Source organism: Heliconius melpomene, chromosome 6, assembly GCF_056956725.1.
Source record: "Heliconius melpomene rosina isolate 202511_hmr_F chromosome 6, ASM5695672v1, whole genome shotgun sequence".
Taxonomy (NCBI): Eukaryota; Metazoa; Arthropoda; class Insecta; order Lepidoptera; family Nymphalidae; genus Heliconius; species Heliconius melpomene.
The window spans coordinates 11,968,923-11,990,261 of NC_140394.1; the positions used below are offsets into that span (position 1 = coordinate 11,968,923).

At 34.7% G+C, this 21,339-nt stretch overlaps 1 protein-coding gene across 4 annotated transcripts in view; it reads right to left on the reverse strand.

The window, feature by feature from the left end:
* Positions 1-21,339, reverse strand: part of LOC146538533 (segmentation protein cap'n'collar-like) — a 95,686-nt gene that overhangs the window by 36,183 nt on the left and 38,164 nt on the right. For all 4 annotated transcript variants that reach the window (XM_085186251.1, XM_085186249.1, XM_085186248.1 and 1 more), the window contains exons 6-7: positions 203-333; positions 16-105 (exon numbers count right to left, since the gene is read on the reverse strand). In XM_085186251.1, coding sequence (XP_085042377.1) covers positions 16-105; positions 203-333 — 221 coding nt within the window. The remainder of the gene's footprint in view (positions 1-15; positions 106-202; positions 334-21,339) is intronic.

Below are 21,339 nucleotides of genomic sequence, written 5' to 3' on the forward strand. Positions count from 1 at the left end.
ATATATAAAACTAACCTGATTGTGATAATGCGCGAGCGGGTGATGCGGTACGTGCCGCATCGCCGGGTGCAACATGGTGCTGGCAGTGCTGCTACCCTCTACCGCCTATGAAGAGAGTTTTCATTAGAAGGAGGGAAAAAAATATTCTGTAGGTTTTTAACCACATCGTATCACATCAATCTGATCTGCTATAGCCTCTTACCGGAGTCTGTTCATCCTTCTTATCAGTCTCGTCGCCAAGTTCCACAAGTTGGAGAGCTTCCTCGAGGAGATCGAATCCCGTCTCCTCAGTGACCAGCTGCTGAGGGAGTTCACCTTGGATCACGTATTCACCTAGAAGGAGAAAAAATAATAGTAAATTGTTTATATTTAGATATTTTCCCGTAGATGGCACTAGACTAGTACTAAATAGATACAATAAATTAGAATAACTCTTAGGTCTTTAGATTTATAATTTTAAGTAAATAGACCTCCAGTAAAAAAAAATGACATGTACACTTTAAATTTCATGTAATTATTTTGAAAATACGTACCTACATAAATTGTACACAGTTTCGTTCGAATTATGTTAGTTCTTTTTTTGTTGAATCCAGATTTAATTTGAAACGTTTAATTCAAAGAAGCAAACGCAAAAAGTGATTTATGCAATTAACGAGGTACAAATCAGTCGATTATTTAATACCCGTAAAAGCCGTCGCAGCACAGCGGCTGCCTGTGAACACAACAGTGGTGGGATCGATTCCCACTCGGGAAAATTAATTACCTCGAAACATATCCCAAAATATTACTTATTGATTTTAAGGACCTCGAAATTAAACAAAAATATGTAAGCTTTAGGCTAGCCAAATAACTCTTTACCCACACATTTTTTCACTTCCTTTCCGTACCTACCTCATAAAATGCTTATAGAAAAAATAAATATCTATAGAAGTAAGTTATTTTTAACCGAAACAGTTAAGCCACATTGTTAGCGACAGGACAGTAGTCAAAAGAAAGACTTGAGGTTAGAAAAGACAGTTAAATTTGAACTAATCTTGTAATCTTGTTAACCGTGAAAAGGGTTTAGTATATAAATGACAACAGAGACGAGACATTTGGGTTTTTATTATTTAGTTTTGGGGTAAAAATGGTTTCTATTATTTTTCCCGCATATACCGTATGCGTGAAATATTAATAGACTTATAAGTTTATGTGGAAGACTTTCGACCCGCTTGCGGCTTTGTCCAGTTGAACTTTTATTAATATTACTTTTTTATTGAAATAAAACAAAAACTAAATGAAGTTTATCTACAATATACACAAATAAAAAAAAAAGTGTACGGTAAAACTGTCAACACAAAAAAAAGGTTTAAAACAAAAAAAAAAAAGGAAACGACAAATTATAAATATAAATAAATTATTATTCATCTCAGTTTGGTCCTGTGGTCAATTATGTACTTAAACTAAACCCTTTTCACGGTTAACAAGATTACAAGATTAGTTCAAATTTAACTGTCTTGAACTAACCTCAATCCTTTCTTTTGACTACTGTCCTGTCGCCACAATGTAGATTAATTGTACGGTTAAAATTGAACTATTTACATAAGTTAGTAAATGGGACCGTCGTTCAATTTGTTCACTCATAGTGTCAGAGTTACCTTGAACATTTAGAATGATGACACATTCCGCGTGTCATGTGTCATACACGATTCTTATCTACTTAAATTTAACCACGCAAGCGGCGCCGCAAACAAGAACTAGTTTCAAACGTAGTCTTTCCTCTAAAATAGCATTCGAATCTATATCTATCATCTAATTACAGAACACCCCTAAACAAAATAGAATCTCGGACCTCCGTCACATTAGAGGAAAAAAACACGACTACTTAACACAACTGGTAGCAATGTACCGTTGCCAGAACAAAAGACGGATTAGGCTTAATACCTCAATTGTTTTTTTTTTGCTGACCGTCGTCACCGCTTAAAATTTTCGTTTTTGTTTTTTTTTTCTTATAATACAGCATTCTGATAACATGGTGTGATAAGAAACTGTAAACTGGCTGTTTAGAATAATTAAAATTTTTGTATTTTAATTTAGTCAATTAAGATACGGCGTTGAGGTCCGCCTAAACAAACAATGTCTCGCAAATAGATGTGGAAAACGAAGATTCCTCTTCCTACCCTGATGTATGCGGGATACTGCGTGAAGCTGTTTTTTATTAGCGCTATTCTTTCCTGCGAGCTACGTCTATTTATTTGTACCTACCTACCTATCTAAAATAAACAAACTATTAATGGATCAAAATGTTCTTTAGAACGGCCATTTTGATTCATTAACTAAAGCTAAGGACTAAAAAATCTAAATATATACACATTTATACTAACGCGGCGTTACTAATTTTTCCTTATATAGTCGGCTATCCTCTCTCCGATTGGTCAGCCGTGAAGGTCGTGCCAATATGGCGGGTCTAGTGTTTTTTTTTTTCAGTCCGGATAATCGACGAATCGAATTTTTTTGTTCCGGGGCATAAGGAAAAATACATGTTTGTAGATATATTAGGAAAATAAAAACCCTCCCGCGGCTTTGCTCGTATCAACTTAATGTTATATTATAGCCAAAGTAAGCAAATTTTTTACACAAATTGTAGCTTATGTGTTATTCTGATGCATAAGATATAGTACTACCTATAATGTTTCATCTTAATCAGTTTACTAGTTTTTGTGTTAAAGTGGAACAAACATCCATTCTCACAAACATTCACATTTATAATATTAATAGGATTCGTTGTACCATTATTGGGAAGTGACAAGTATACATACACTAGCTGTGACTGTAAGTTCAGTCAATTTTCTTTATATGTAAAACTAACTTTCTCGTAGGTTTTTCTTTGAAGTTATAAAGTTATCTATAATATTCAAAACCCAATACACACAATATTTCGTTACGATCTAAGACTTTAAATTTAAAATAATTACTTTGGAAACGATAGTTCATAAAAAAATTCAAATTATTTTTTCTCATTTTGAAATTGAAAACATTGTTTATTCAAATATAACTTGGGAAACATTTTTGAATCGTCGAACGAACGTGTCGCCACCACCGGTTCGAAAAGCAGTTCTGCTGAGAAGAGCCAGCCGGCTCCTTCGATGGGCACACTGGCGTCAAAGGAGCATAGTTTTTTAGCTTCACGCTGTATCCTGCACACATCAGGGTAGACAGAGGGAACCTGGTGCTAAGACACTCCGTTTCCCACTTTCCGTAAAATTCTGGAGGCATTGGCTTTTGAATGGCGAAACTCAAGGAGTAAATTTTATTAATTAATGTCATATAGATGCGTTCTTCACTACTCATATAGTTATCAATTTGTCAGTATGACGAAAACACATGACGCTTTACAAGTGGATAACTGACTATACAATGGGTCACACAAGCAATTATAAATATATGGGATACCCCAGTAAATGGACTATCCAACACAAAAAGATCTGTTCAATTTGAACCAGTATCTACTTCCCGAGATTAATTCTTCAGCTATATTATATTAAAAAATATTATATAAGTATTAATAAATGACAACAACAAAAATATTCAGAAAATACAAAACATAATATAAACGCGTTACAAAATATATAAACTATTTTTATATAGCCGTGATCTATAGATCTATGATCTATAGATCAATTCACTTTCATAGCAGTCATTGTCAAGGTTACAATTGTGCTTGGTTCGTTATTAGGTAACCATTAGTTACGGTAACACGATTTGTACTGAAACTTAAATTTAAAATGGATTTTGTTCCTATTTTTAGAATTAACTCAAATTTAATGGGTAGGTAGTTCATTCAAAATCTACTTATATAGAATTACGCCTTATTATGAAATTGACATGTTGACGGAACTCAACGCTGCAAGCACTGTAGGTACCCTAGGTACCCTATGCAGTGCTTTTCGGTTATGAGGCCCTTATTTATAAACCACTCTCAATTCTGAGATCGATTTCAGAACTCTGAGATTTGTCATAGAGTTTCCTTAAGGAGTATTTATACTACCGTACTGACAGAGGATTTTCCAAAATTGCTAAGCAAACGAGAAAAAACGACATTTTACCATTTACAATCCAGGCAAATGAAGTTACAGTTAAATTTTAAAGGTGTTATTTAATATAAATATTTTTTTAACCTCACGCTGTAGGGTAGGCGGAGGTAACCTGGGAACCTAGTGTAAAGACACTTTCGTTCCCCTCTTTCCGCCGAACTCTGGATACGCTGCTTGTTGAGTGGCAAAACCTAACGTCGCGCTTTGCCTCGTTACCATATCGGGGAAGTGAAAATATTAAATATTTTATTTCCTCGAGTGGGAACCGAACCCACGACCTGCCGCATTTACAGTCGCACGCTTGTGCCCCCGAGAAACTACTGGCATAAGTAATAATACAACATAATTTCATTTAATATAATGTGAAACTTTTCAATTGCCCTCAGTAAAAGATAATCATCTCTTAATAGAGGTTTCTTAAGTAAAATTTAATTTGCTTGTGAAAAGTGAAATTTATGAGAAGTGACGCTAATGCAAATATGAAGCGGCGTTAGATTACGCTACATATACACTTTATAAATGGTAGGTTTCCTAATATTTTTTTAAATAGAAAATGACAGGACACAGATATCTCATGAAACACAACTGATTTTGATATGATTTTCACTAATAGACAAACGTAATTAAAGAAGATTTATTTGTAGCAGAGGAAATCTAGAGTCAAGACACTCCGTTCCCCAAGTACCGCTCAGTTTTTCCACCATCTCTAGAAGCTAGTAAATTAAAATACTTAGCATATAAATCATTCTCTCGATTGAGGACCAACAAACAACCACTGTATATTTTTCTATCAATACCAAAAAAGGAGATGCAAAATCCTAATGTTCTAAAAAGAGACAAAAAATCAATACATAACCAAAACCATACATAATATAATACATAAGTAGGTAGGTACACCTTTTCCCATAATTATATCCATTTTAAAACAGTCGAAACCACAAAAAACAATTTTTTATAAATAATTTTACTTAGAAAAAATAACCCGCCTATCAGATCAAATTTGGTATCCCATGGCGGCGCGTCAAAGGGATAGAAAGAGACAGATAGCTACGGCTAAGTATAGCTGTCACGTTTACTCTTATGAGAGATAGAATAATTGTTGTACTGTCCATGGGAATTCTTAGATGAGAGCTTTGATATGAGTTAAGATTGCTGAATTGCGAGTTCGATTTCCGCGTTATGCAAAAGTTTGTAGGGTTAGTATCATGAATATATAAATGATTACTTTCAAATCACTCTATGCAAAATACGAACATAATATGTTATAAACTATTATATTTATAGGTACCTACTAGGTATATAACTATTATATATATGTACATGGTATACGTTTATAGAATTCTACCGGTACTGAGTGAGTGATAGACAACGCACAGACGAAATTGCAGGAGTTAGAAACGCTGACATTTGTCATACAAGTATGTTAAGGGATGTAGGGGAGTACCTACAAAGTGGAGAAAGAGAGAAACAAAGACTCGTTACCAGAGTGAAGAAATAAAAATATTAAATGTACATTAGGTAATTATTTTTAATTTCTTATATAATCTTTTGTTTATTTAAAAGAAAACGATTATTTATTTAAAAAGAAATATTTTTTTTCAATTCTTTATTGCACTAAATTTAGTAGGTACATAAAAATGATACTATAGGCGGGCTTAACGTTAAAAAGTATTTTACTTTATTATAATAATTTTAAAATAACAATTTCAATATTTTCCGATATCAACACGTTTATATTTAAATACGTAACTAAACTAGGCAAATTTGTGAAGCTAGAAAATAAATCAAATTCCATGTATGGTCATCGTATCGTTTGAATCAGAGCGAGGCAGGTATAGCAATAATGCAAAGAGAGAACGGGATGGAAGATATGAATCTAAAATGGCTGCTATGTATCCTTAATTGGAGTAAATGGACTCTATAATTGAAAAAGACAATCTTAAAAACCTTAACAGAGTGCAATTCTATGTTTCTATGGTTTATTAATTGTTAGAGGCCATCGTGGCGCGGTTCGAATCCCATTCAAGGAAATTAATTATTAATAATAATTGATTGATTGGGAATGCACGCACCAAAATAACAAAGATTCTGCAACCAAAATGGAAAAAACGAAATAGCCATCATTTGTTTTTCACTTCATGTTGAATGGCGGAACTCAACGCCGTGTCCTGTCATTTTACCTGGGCGGGATAATGAAAATAACTCATTTCCCCGAGTGAAAATCACACCTACTTACAACCAAACGAGGCCTCGAGCGAAATACTACTTATCTACTAGAAATATACCTACAATAAAAAAGGGACGAATTTGTAACAGACAGACAGACGTTTGTTATGTAAAATATAATAATATATTCAAGCCTAAGGGCATAATGGGTGCGTGTTCACTAAACAATTTAAAAGGAAAAAATATCTGTTATTTATTGAACTTATGGGTCAGTCACTACATAAATAATAGTGACTAAGACAACTTCATATAAAAAAATATTAGGATACTAGAAATCCTTGCTATATTAGAAATATTTCACATTTTCATTTCCTCGCTCAACACGTAATGCTTCAAGAATTCGGCGGAGAGTGGACAACGGAAGTGTCCTAATGGAAACGGAATAATCGGAACGAATAGACAAATGCGACGCACTTGACAGATTATTTTCAGTTTAAAGCTTTTAAAGTTTATAAGTTCAATTCTTAGTTATGACCATACTAAATATAAAGTAAGTTTGTCAGAGGTTTACAGTCAGACAAACTAGGAAAACAAAACACTGTACAAAGTCAAGACAGAAAGGGTCGTAAGTTCAAAAAAAACTAACAAAATTGTATCACGCCTTTAAAAAAATAAAAAGAGGTTAAAGTCACAAAGAATCACTTTAAAGGGAAACTCTTGAGCGTTCTTATAGGTACGATACTTATAGAATTATATTTAAAATTACACCTTATCACTGAGATATAAGGTTAATTTCCCAGTGCGGGAATAGTTCAAAATTTTTTTGTCAAACAGAATTCTTAAACATGGAGGACTTGAATGTTGTTTTGGGTTCACTCCGATATTGAATTGATTTTTTATTTGAATTTATAAAAATATTGATGACTCGAAAACTAAAGTTATTCACGCAGTTACACGCTTTTGCCCGCTTAGCAAGGTACGCAGAACCCAAAGTTAAGATGAAATCTCTAAGTAGAGTATGAAATACATAGACACTTGCAGGTTTGGTCCATAGGTAAAGAAATCTTTAATACCTATACGTATCATAAAGTTAAAACTGATCGCTGTCTGTACCTACAAGAAAGATATTTGATAAAAATTACCAATAAAAATAGTAAAATCAATAACAATGATTTAAAATGGTTGCCTGGTTGTCTGTGCATTTGTACACGCTAATCACTGAAACGGCTTACCCGATTTAAATGCAGCTTCCACTAATGTATTTTGGCAAAATTCCTTTAATAATTAGTGTTTATTTTATTTAAACCGGTTCATAAATAATGGTAAGTGTACTTTATACCCGCAAAATCAGTTAGAAATGTACCTACCGATGGTAATATAAAAAATCTTATTAAATTAAGATCAATCGATCAAATTCATGTAGCTATATATAGTCTGTCACATTCAATCAGATCTATCAAAGTGACATATGAAATGTCAAAATATTACAATTTTATACTCTGGAGTGTTGGTTTGTTTGAAATCCTCCGGGGTATTGCTTTCTATGAAAGTATAAATACGCGGTTTTTTTGGCAATTGGATTGCATTACATATCTACAGATAGGTGGTAGGTAGGTAGGTACATATAAAAACTGTAACTGATTACATATTTGAAAAATCTATTATTAGAGGCATTTATCAATGTAATGGAACCCAAGCAAATGATGTTTAAAAATGTTGTCACCCTTTGCACGCTAATGTCAGACACGGATTAACCGATTTAAATGTAGTTTTCACTATTTCACAAAGCAGTTGGTATTTGGTTCGACCAAATTAAATTTGCTGATACTCCAGTTTTCCATGTAGGTATGGATATTGTCTTTAAAATGATATTGTTATTACGTCAGCAAAAGTAATTCTGTTAAACAAATAAATAATTGTGTTTGGAGGATTCGTCCGACACGAGTGGGTCGCTAGAAATAAATATAAATGTTTATTTTATTAAGATATGAACTTTATACTAGTCACCTTAGGTATTGTGATCAAGAAACGCTCATTGCGTATTTTTATAAGTGGCTCTACAATTGTTATATGCCGTCGGCAAAATTTCTGTAGGTACTAGTATTTGTATCTTATAACTGCTATTAAACTTTAGCTTATTAAAGTAAAGTATATAAACATTGTATAAAAAACATATAGGTATAAAGTAGTTAAATTAATTATAAATTAAATTAAAACTATATTTTAAAAGAATAATATTAGACTTGAATATTGTTCTTATACCGAATCGTAGCGTCTCTATATAGGTAGCATGTAATATTAAATATTAATTCCCATTCATGGTAGAAATCGAATCCAATGGGCACACGTTTGTGCCCATGCGCCACGATGGTTTTTCATATCTTCATTTATTCTACTTCATTAATTATTTAATATCCTAATTTCCTCGCTCCGATAACGCGGCAACGCGCGGCGTTGAGTTTCACCATTCAACACGCAATACCCCGACAATTCCGCGGAAGTTAAGAAGCCGTTCCCCACCTTCCGCCGTTTCTTAATGGGAATAGAGTCTTAACACAGGTTCCCTCTGCCTTTCCTGCCAAGTGCGGGTTATAATCGGCGTGAAGGTTAAAAAGTAACAATTTCAAAATAAAGTAAAATCAAATAAACATGTCTCAGGCTTGGAAAGCAGTTCTGCTAAGAAGAGACGGCAAGCAACTGAACAGTTGTTCTTTTCAATATAAGGAATTATAATGTTATTGTTTAATATAGGTATATAACAACACAATGATGTGGTGATCGTGTATGAGATTCTAAAGATTTTAATTTAAAAATTTTTTTGGCTTATCGTTTTTTCTCATTTTCCTCCCTATTTTCTAGACATTGCGTGCTGAGTGGCGAAAATCAACGCCGAGCTTCGTCTATTCAGATTCAGAAATACTTAAAATATTTATTTAAATATTCGTTTTTATAAAAGGGAATAGAATGAATAACAACCTTATACAACTTTACAACTTTATATTAAAATTACTTAAAGTACCTAAAAACAACTTCACACTGTATTCCGCATATAGCAAGGTAGGCGGAAGGAACCTAGTGCTAAGACACTCCATCCACGCACCGCCTAATTTTCATAAGACATTGCGCGCGGAACTCAACGCCGTGCAACAAAACCTTAATAAGTTAATACTAATAATAAATTATGACTATTTTTAATCCTAAAAAAGGGAAATAAAAGAACATACCTCGACAATTAACAAGAACACACACAAAAACACAGCACACACAAAAAACACACTTTTATACTGCAAAAATCATCAAATTACACAATCTGTACCATCAATATATTATCTGTATTCGACATATATATTTATATAGTCTGTGCATTATTTTTTTAATTTTCTTGAGCACAGGACACACTTCTATACAGGCTGAAGGCAAAATGTAGAACCTTTTTGTCCCTTACCTTACACACGCTGTTTTTTTTAAATTTCCAACCAATAAAGCCTACGGGGCGGGGCCTACTTGAGACGTGACTGACAATATATAGCTATCTTTTTCCAACGTATGTGGGTGTGAGTATTAGAAAGAGATAGGTTCAGAAGGGTCTCGAAATTACTTTAGGGAAAAAATACCTATAGTGTAATTGGGGTATTGTATTTTTACTTTTGGGGGAAACAGGATTTTTAGTTTATTTCTTTTTATGTGTGAAGCTTATATAAAACCTATAGTGTCCAGTCTTAATTCACGATGTCTAAGATAAAATATAGAAGAAAAAAGAACATTAATAACAATTGACATGGAATGTGTAGTGATTGTGCACTACTATTTTTCTATCTACTTTCAATTGTTTTTTTTGTTTTTTTTATTTAGTTTTATGCTGTATCCCGCGTTAACACGAAGTTGGGTAGGCAGAGGAAACCTAGTGTTAGGACACTTCTATTTTCCATTTTCCGACGAATTCACGGGGCATTTGGCGGAGGCTTTGAGTGGCGGAACCCAATGCCGCGATTTGCCTAGTTATCAGAGCGAAGAAATTAAAAATATTAAATATTTCATTCTCCGAGTAAGAATCGAACCCATAACCGTCGCGTTTACAGTCGCACTCTTGCGCCAGGACTGCCTCAGTTGGATGTCAGATATTAAAAAAAAACAAAAAATTATAAAAGTTAGGTACCTACCTATCAATGTTAGAACTTCACAGTTTATCCTGAACTTTTATTGAAAAGTAAAATAAATAAGTAGAGCTATTTAGTAATACATTTTTGATAGGAACTAATAAGAAAAAACTTAAAAACGACATCGTGGCGTAGTATTTAATGTTTGATTTAAATGTGATATATAATCCAGCTTAGGCAACAGTTATACAGGTATGACATACGTTTATATAGGGTAGGTACCTCCTACTTACCCAGGTAGGTTTTTTTAAAACTTTTTAGTTATTTAAATAGCATCTTTGTGTGTGTGTTTTTCCTTTTTTAACAAAATTGCCTTTTTTCATATTTAATTAGGAAAATATGATAGTTTTGTGCCACATTTTCATTAAGCCATGTAAAAACTAGAGGTCAACTCCCCTAAAATATATCTGCCAAGGGAGAGCAGAGAGAATGTTCACTACATATAATACAATATAAAAAATATCAGGCCGTCGTGGTGCAGGGGCACATCGTGTAAGCCTGAACGTTATGGTTTCAAATACTAGTCGGGGGACAGTTTTATTTTTATTTCGTCGCTCTGTTAACAAGTTCAGTTCAGAACGTTCAGTTCCACAACTCAACAGACAATGTCTGAAAAATTTTGCAGAAAGTGGAGAACGGGGTGTTTTAACACTAGGTTCCCGCTGCCTTTCCAGCCTATATGCGGGATACAGCGTGAAGCTGAAAAAATCACTGTTAAATAAGCTTTAGTCCGAAGCTTTTCAAATAAACGTCAGTCACGATGACGCCCTAAGGTCACATCCATGTCATCCTCTAGCAGCAGTTTTTAGTATTTTCGTTAGATTTCATTAGTTTCAGCGGTATCTTCAATAAACCAGAGTAGGCAGAGGGAACCTAGTCCTAAAACATTCCGTTTTTCGATTTTAGGCTGAGTCAAAGTCAAAGTCAAGTCAATAGTTTTAATAGTAACAAGGAAAAGTGCGGCGATGACCTCCATCCCTCAACACGCATCGCCTAAAGAATTACGCGAAAAGCAGAGAGGGAAATGTCCTAACACTAGGCTCCTAGGTTCCCTCAGACTACCCCTGACTATATCTGCTAACGGATAAACGTGAAACTATCCGATAAGAAATGAATTTAAAATCCATCCATATAAAACTGAAGAAGTTGTTGGGCTAAGCGCGCTAATCTTAAGAACTACTCTTTTGTATTGACATAATATTTTTGTGTTGGTACTAGGCTCCCTCCCGCTCGCTGTATCCTGCACACAATTAAGACGCTCCGTTCCCCACTTTCGGTCGAAATCTAGAATTGCCTGGCATAGCGTGTTGAGTGGCGGCGGACTCAACGCCGCGCTGTGCCTCGACATCAAGGCGAATAAATGACGATACATATAAACTTAAATAAATATTTTATATTTACTCGAGTCGCGATCAAATCCACAGACAGTCGACTTTTGAGTCACACTTTATGCCTCTGCACCACGACTAGCCTCAATAAACATTTAAAAGTTTCACTGTATTCCGCCTATAGTTGGGTAGACAGATGGAACTTAAGACACTCCGTTCCTCATTTGCCGTCGAATTTTCGAGACATTGTATGGTGGAGCTACGAAATACTTAGTTGAAAATATTTAAAAAATCGCCATTTAATTCAGCTTTCACAATCATTGTGCATGTTTTAAAAACACTTTCTCCACCGGAAGTAGACATTTCGAGTCACCGTGACATCACAAGATGGCGGCCAGTCATCATCTGTCAGCGGTTTTCTGAGCCGCGGCCAGTCTATGAAAATGTTTATAAAAAACATTTACTATACTATAATGTCTAGTTTTTGTAGTTGTAGCAATTGTAGGTCACATCGTCTAACTGTAAGCGCGACGGTTGTGGATTCGATTCGCATGCGAGGACATTAAATATTTGGATATCCTCGCTAATTCTGGTAACAAGGCAAAATTTGGGCGTTGCGTGGGGAATTTAGTGTCTTACCACTTGGTTCACTCTGTTTATCCTACCATATGCGGGATACAGCGTGATGGTAAATAACAATGTTATATTTTTAGGTACCTACCTATATTACACGATGTGATAAGCCTAAAGGCAGAAAGATGGTGAACAGAAATCATAATAGGTATTTTTTCTTTACTTTCTTTTAAGTCTAAGATGTTGATACAGAGAGTGTATTAATAGTAGGTTCCCTCTGCCTACCCTGCTGTATGCGGGAGACAGCGTGAAGCTGATATAGTAGCGCCTCTGGTGTTACACAGGGTCGTGGGCGGCGCTGATCCCTTACCATCACCTGATGGACCCGAACGCTCGTTAGCCTTATATTTTCCATAAAAAACAAAAACCTAGTCTAATACAAGTAATGTCAAGAGTCGGCCATACAGTAAGACCATGGACTGCTAAAGCTATAAATACACTACAATTTTTCTAGTACGCTACACTACGTAGCGGAATATTCATGTATGTAGAGATGTTCAACACTAATTCAGCCCGCTTTCCTCTACGAAAGAGAAATTAGTGGGTAACGCTCAAGTGGAACGGACTCCTTCTAAATAAAATAAAGGTTTACATTTCCACCAACAGAGAGTCCACCGCTTAGAACGGAGCGAGTTCGTTTCAACTCTTTCTCCTCGCTCGGTCCTTTCCGCCCGACTATTTAGTATGGAGTTTACTCTAGTGAGTTCAACGTAGTCCTTAATGGGCCAGTCCGCTTGCTGTGGAAACCGAGCTAAAAGTCGTGCTCAACGGAACCCCCTGTTTGAAGAAACCTAACCAAGTGCTCTAGATCTATTGTAGTGTTATAGCAGCAGCGTGAAGCCAAATACATATCTTATATTTAGAAATGTATCCGAGTGGCTCCAAGTCCTGTTAGGTGGTACATAAAAAAAAATAAAAACACGAATATTTTTCTAATCACTAAAACAAAATTAAGCGGCCTACACTGTGAAAGATATGAGAAAAAACTACTAAAATCACCAGTCATCTAACTACTGTAGTGCCTACAACATCTTTTGAAGAAATCCTTTTGTAAAACAAAACAAAAGGCGACTTTTATGTGAGAAAACCGCAAAATTACTGTCATTAACACTTGAGGTACCTGAGTTCAAAAAAAAACTGCTTCTGAGATAAGATACTTTTAGGGAAAAAATATGTCGAACTTTTTAGTTTCACTAATGGTTAGAGGGCTACTCTAAAAAATTAATTTCGTCATGCACGATGAATATGGTGCACATAGTAGGGTAGGCATAGGGGACCTGGGAACCTAGTGGCAGGACACACCGTTCCGCATAAGACACTTCCGTTCCCCACTTCTTGAGGCATTGTGTTGAGTGACGAAATACAATGACGCGCTTTGTCTCGTTACCAGAGGAACCTCGAACGAAGGAACCTCGTTACCAAAGAAATATTAAATATTTAATTCCCCATAATGGGAAGCGAATCCACAAGCGTCGCAGTACAGACAGTATCAGCTACATAATATGAATATTATTAATGAGGCTTGTAAATGTATTTGTTACATTAAAAAATATATATATGAAAAATATATATATTTTTTGTTTTTCACGTTATATTCCTCATACCTATGCAGGATGGGCATGGGATGGAAAACAGCGTCAAAAAACGCTGTTTATCGCTGTAACGCAGAAAAACTGCAGCATTAGATTTCCTCTTCAATACCGTAGTAAATAGAAAATAGAAAGGTTATCTTCTTTCTTTTGTTAATAGCTTCACACTGTACTCCTATCATAGCATGGTAGGCAGAGGGAACCTTAGAGCATAATGTTAAGACACTCCGTTTGCATAAAGACACTTGCATTCCCCACTTTCCGCCAAATTATGGGCATTACGTATTGATTGGCGGAAGTCAACGCCGCGCTTTGCCTCCTTACATGTAGCGTTCACAGTCGCACGCTCGTACCCCTACGCCACGATCGGTCTGGCTTAGACTGTAGCGTCTAAGTTCAATCAATATATTATTCGTAGAACCGTACATAGGTACGTATATACCTACATATTATGTAGGTATATACGTATATTCGTATATAAAATATATAATATTAAAAAGAAAATCCAAAAAACAATCCTAGTATTGATAAAAAAGTAATAAGATCCAGAACAAAAGGGAAGATTAATAGAATCGCTGTTTTTGTGATATCCTGCTGGTTGTAGAGTACGTTTCACATTAGAGGGATGTGGCAGTTTCATAATTTTACCTTCACGCTTTTTCCCGTATATCTCGATAAGCAGATGGAAGTTAGTGATAAGACACTCCGTTTTACACTTGTAGTATACTTAGAAATAGCATTATTGAGTGGCAAAACTCCAGGCTTTATCTATCTTTACAATGTACCTTATCAAAAAGGGTGATTTTAGATAATATTTTGCTTATTAATAGTGAAAATAAAATCTAAATATTCTTATTGCAAATTATAAGCACTTCGTCAGTTATACGTAGAGGTATATCAGGCCTAAGAACTATATCAGAAGAAAGTGCTTTTCTATATCGCCCAAGACGTCGATGTACGATATGAGAGCCTATAGACTTACCATTGAGGATCATGAAGACCGAGCAAAGTAGATTAGAGTGTGTACGAAAACAGATCTTGGTAACAAAAGACGAAATATTGAACCTAGTGTTAAGATGATAACATTTAGCAATAGATATAAATGCGTGAAGAATCTTTAGAAGAACGATTGATGTTAGATATCATTAAAAATGTGATTTTTTTGTTAATTACGCCAAACTAAAATATTTAAATGACTCATTATATTCATTAGTTTACAAAAATATTTTTGTCCAAAGTAATCAAATTATTTCTAATATAGAAACCAAATTAAAACGAAAAACACAAAAACAATCCCTCTAATGTAGATATGCCCTAAAAATCTATTTAAACGGACCAAGACAAATTCATCCTTATCTGCAACACATAAAGTCCAAAATCCAACACCAAAAACAACCAAATTCATTAACCACCATAGAAATACACCTGAAAATCATCCACACAAATGTAACCCCTGTATATAGAATGTAGAGCTGTTTTTACCACCTCCAACCCTATTCTAACAAGAAACACCCTTATTTCACTCAAATTTAGTACAAAACGCACTTTATTTGCTAGAAATACGTTCCAATATTGTATTGTCCATACAACGATACATACAAATCATACAAATTGAAGCTCTACACACAATTAATACGACCCAGAATCGTCCGACAAAACCTACAGGCTCACAAACGAACGATTGTTAGACGAATATAAGTCTAATTCTTAGGACAATATGGATGAGAAGCTTGAGATAAAACGTTTTAGTACTGAGATGGTCTGTATTGATTAAACAAAACGACCAATGGGAGGGCAGAAGGAGGCAAAATGGCGGCCGGCATATTGGATTCTACATTGCTTTTAATTTATTACGTATTGTGTGGAGGCATTAATCTTTTTCCTTTTATAAATGGTCTGGTGTTTTATTTTAATGAAACTTGGGGGAACGCCATTTTGCTACCGATATGGGGAATTTACTTGTTGGTTGGCTGGTTATTGAGTAAATTAATGCCAAGGGTCATAGGTTCCTTCATTATCTAGGAGTGAACATTTTTGTGTGTTAAAGTTCTGGCACTCAATACGTGTCTCTAATACTAGGTACCCATAGGCGTAGGAACAGAGGGAGCCGGGTGTGACGTGCCCATCCCAGAATAGTCTTGCCCACCCTACAAATTTTACTTATCAAAAATTTGGCTAAATAAATAAAAAATAACATTTATATTTAGATATTTCAAAGCTAAAGTCTAGCCACCAGACCGTTGCCCGTTGAAAAAGCAACTGTTGAGTTTGTTGCCGAATCTTTTCAGCAGTAGGTACCTACCTCCTTCCAGGAAGGTGATATGAGTGGCGTTATGTTCATTAAACGATTCTACTAAAGATTTCATTTATGGAAAATTAGATGAAATATTTCATAAAAAAGAACTACAACTAATAAAAACTATTACGTAAGTTATTAATTAAAGCGCGGTGTTGGGTTATGCCACTCAATTGGCAATGTCTCTAAAATTATCAAAAAGTGGAGACGGAACGTGACTATTTTACAAAAAAATCCGGATAAGGTTACAGATATTTAAAACTAATTAATAATCTAAGAATGAAAACGGCATCTCAAGACTGATCTCCGAGTTGAGAGGGGGGCCTTAGTTTCTTACTTGTGGTCTTACTCACGTGATCAAATGGAGATACGAATATCTAAGAGCTACGCTACACGCACTATAGTTTCTCCCGTTGTTGCTATATTTTATTTGTTGTCACTCTACTCTTATTGGTCGTAGCGTGACTATACGGCACAAAAATAATTTTTCAATTCGAAAGAGTAGTTCATGGGATTGGCACGTTCAACCAAAAAAACTCTTCAGCTTTATAAAATGAGTATAAAAGTATATTTATACCCACAAAGCAGTCGTCTTAGATAACAAAAGTGGGATATGGAGTGTCTCAACACTAACTTCTCTATACCTACCTCACCTACTTCTACCTATAAAAGAACACGTGTTTCACTACCTATAGTTATTTACAACAATTTGTTGTATTTTCACTGTTAACAAGCATTTTTTTCATTTAACTCACGATGATGTAACAGTTCGTAGGAAATTGATAATCATCACAACAACGAAGTTCAATGCACCCGCCTACATGGGTGCCTAGTTGTAACTTTATACTAGTTACTACTATAGTATACAATAAAAAAAAACCATTATAAATTTTCATATAGGTATGCTTTGGGAAAGAAAGAATTTCCCGTACAAATCTTTCGCATGGCAAAGTCACCTTTATGCTGTATCCAGCGTATAGCTTTGTAGGAAGAGAAAACATAGTGTTAAGACACTTCGTTGAGTGATATAACTAAACGTTTGCGTTTTGTCTTGTTAATAGAATTAGGAAATGAAATAATTATATATACCGCAGAAAAGTCTTGTACCTACTAAATCAATTTTAAATTCTACTCTCCGCCCATTTTAGATATATTGCGAATTGGTGACGAATACAGAACCTAACGTGCTTTCTCTTACAAAATCAGGTAAAATAAATAATTTTCATACAAGCTTTTCATCGAGTTGAGTTTTAACCTACTATCGCATAGCAACTTTTAAGGCGTAAATGGATAATCCTATTTTTCCCGTCTTCGTGACTATTTCGGGCTTTCTTAGTGCTCCCTTACCCCTCCATTGCCTAATATACATACCTATATTGTATTACGCTATATACCGAATATCGAAGTAGGCAGAAGGAACCTGATATCAAGGTTAATTTTCACTCCCCGAATTCATGATATGGTGTTTTTTTTAGTTTCACACTGTATTCCGCACATAGCAGCAGTAGGTAGGTAGAAGGAACCTGGAGACGCAATTTTAAGACACTCCGTTCCCATTAAGACATTTCCCCACATTCTGCCGAACTCGGAAGGCATTGCTTGTCGAGTGGCTGACCTCAACGCCGCGTCTCAAATAGAGGGAAATAAAACAAAATCAATCCCAAATCCCAATCGAATCGAACCTAGAACCACCTCGAACAGTAAAAAAAACTTAAAAATAGTTGTTCAACTTTAACAAAATTCATTGATTCGGGCAAGTTACTTTGTATAGACGATTCCCCTATTCCTTTTTAAGTATACATTATATATAATAATAATCGTACGTACGTATGTATGTATGTTTTTGTATACAATAAACATTATTAATGAACGCAATCTCATGGGATTGAGACGTCAGTGTACCATTAATCACGGGGTTTGTCATGGTAGCTATTATTGAAATGGATTGTAGGAAGTACCTATTGTTAGATGTTAGAAACTCAGGAATTTTGTTAAAAGAGGATAGTTGCATATTCGAGTCCGAATTCGGGGTTCTCTAATCTTGATATACGAAGATACTACTAAAATAACTTAGAATTTTGAATAAAATTTTAACTAAGCGATCGATAAATTGTTACTAGGACCTATATTATAACTAAAAACACGTTTTTCTAAAATAAAAAATATAAAAACATAAATCGGAGTCATACATTATGTGCACCTAAATCTTACTAAGAAACTTTGAAGAGTTTCACTATTCAGGTCCTTGCTTCATTACCAGCTCGATGATGACTCGAGGACTTCGAAGAGTCGTGGCCTCCCTGAAGATAGGTTTTGTGAGCTTTTGCGCATTGTTCACTCCGGAAGAAAATAATCAAAAGTAAGAAGAAATCCTAAACTCAAATCAGCTAACTTCATGGTGGCCGCCATTCAACACGCTATGTTTCAAGAATTCGGCGGAAAGTGGAGAAAGGAAGTGTTTAATGGGAATGTAGTGTCAAACATTAGGTCTCTCTGCCTACACTGCTATATGCTGTACCTATCCCATCAACCTGGTTTGTATTTATTCGTATTCTACAGCGTAATGCTTAAAAAAGTACAAACGAAAAACAATTATAAATAAAATTCAACCAGGTGCCACCATCATAATAATTGAACACTCGAATGATGATATATAATTTCATTTTCATATAACTTTAATAAGAAACCCATTTCACATGTAGGTATCCTTAGTTGTAAAAAGGAGGATAAAAAAAGACAATAAGTCGATTATCTTTGAAATTTCGAGGACGACACGTTTGCGGCGGTTATAATAAAGTTGAATTGAGCCAGTTTAAGTTGAACTCTATCTTTTTGAGTAAAAAGTTGAGTTGCGAGAGGTAAAAGTCGCAAAAATTGCTTTGAAAAGGATCATACTAAACCATATAGAAAACTGACATGTTATATTATTTTTAAGCATTTTTCTTGAAAGCTAATAAGTAAAAAGCGCAATTTAACACAGTACACGATATTAAATTAAGGTTGTGTTTACATACTTTAGATATAGCGTCAGTAGAATGAGAACGTTCGAATGAAAAGTGTTTATTTTGTTTGCCGGAGTTTAACGCTGTTTATCGTCTAAATGTTTTTCAAAAATATCCATATTTCAAACAATTATGTCATTGAGGTCCTTCCATCTTACATGGGTTTTCTGCTCTATATATGCAAAGTTTAGAGTTTGATCACTATAATTAGTTAGAGCTCAAGTATGCGTTTGGCTGGACGCTCTAATCTCAAAAACTACTCGTTCAAACTGAAAAATAATTTGTATATTAGGATAGTCCATATAACCTCTACCTTAGCTTAGAAGAAAGCTATATGATATCACGTTAAGCCATATAATTTAATGTTCCAGTGGTCAGACTACTACATAGTTATCTACGGCGTTTAGAAAGAATTATGCGTCCTATAGGTACACCACGCAGGCAAAAGCTAGTTAGTGATAAAACACTCCCTCCTCCCCATTTTCCAATATAATTCTTATAAAATTATCAATTTCATTTGGAGTCCCGAGTAAACTGGTCTTCGGTACGGAATGACAGGCGCATACAAAATTTTTAAAAAGAATTTTAACTTTTCGTCAAGTCATCGCAGCGGCCTGTGTTCTTATGATTAATACTTTGAACAGTTTTTTGGGGATCCGCATTGGAATGACCATGGGAGATATTTTGTAAATATAGATATATTATATTTGGCTGTCTAATAGTAAAGCGAAGATTGTTCGTTCGATTACTTCTCGGTGAAATGAATTATTTGCATTTCTTCGCTCTGGTAACAAGACAAAGCGTGGTATTGTTTCCCACCACTCAATACACAATGTCCTCAAAACCCTAAGTTCGATCTGCCTAAGCTTCTTTCTACGGGATATAAAACGTAAAATTCATAAAGAAAGAAGATCTCATATTTGAGAGTCGTAGGTCAAACAGCGTTTTGTCCGACATCCACCACACAATCAATTTTATTTTGTGAGTCTAGACACTATATGGAGAAAAGGTTACTTTTTCAGTTATACATTTTTACATAAGGATCAATGTCGACAAATCGATATATATCGCTTCTTTCCGTCCCGCCTTCTGTGACTGACAGACAATGTACAGACGAAACAACATCGCACAGGACACAAAAATATTGCATGTAACATCATTGGGGTGTACATGGAAGCACTAAAAAAAAATTCTAATGAAAACTAGATGGTCCGTTCCCATCACATAATACTATAGTGCTCACCTTAAATTTTTACTAACAAAAAATTAAGTCTGAGAAATTAAACTCAAAAGATCAATTTCTATTTCAGTACTTTAGCTTAAAATCGAGGTTCACCCTGGAAAATACACCGAGCAGTTTAAGCTTTATAAAACTAAAATTTCTAGATACGCCCACGTACATTATTCCCAACTTACAAAAACACAAAAAAAATTACCTACAGAACCTCCACCTTAGAAAGAGAACACGCCTAACAATTTTTTCCTTTTTAAAATTGGTGATATTATGGATATATTGAATAATAAAACTTCTATTGTTAGTTAATGGTTTTATAAAGTATTATATACATCTGCTTTTAAATAACATAATATAAAGATGTCAGTTACATTGTGACGAGTGTGGATTCAATTCCCGCTCGTTTTTTATATATTAGAAATACCTGAAGGTTATGGCTTCGATTTTAATTTGGGAAAATTATATTTAAATTACTTGACGTTGCCCTCAACTTTATTTGCATGAGCTTTAAGACGTTAAATGGAAAAATTCTTTCTTTCCCGTAGGAATTTCGCGAAATCCTACTCCTGGTGCCTACCTTACATTACCCAAAGTACATACATGACAAAAGTCAATTTTCTAAATCCAGAAGGTTTATCTGTGTATTGTCTATCAATCACTTAGTAATTAATGGAAGAGTTTTTTTTATATATAGATTTCATTTCATAGGTTAGTGGGAAACTGACTGTCTCAACTCTAGGTTCCATCTGCCTATTCTGCTATATACGAGATACGGAGTGAAGTTAATAATATTAATAATATTTTGACTTCCTTTTAATGTTATTAATAAATTCGCATCCATCATGAAACCTATTAATAAAA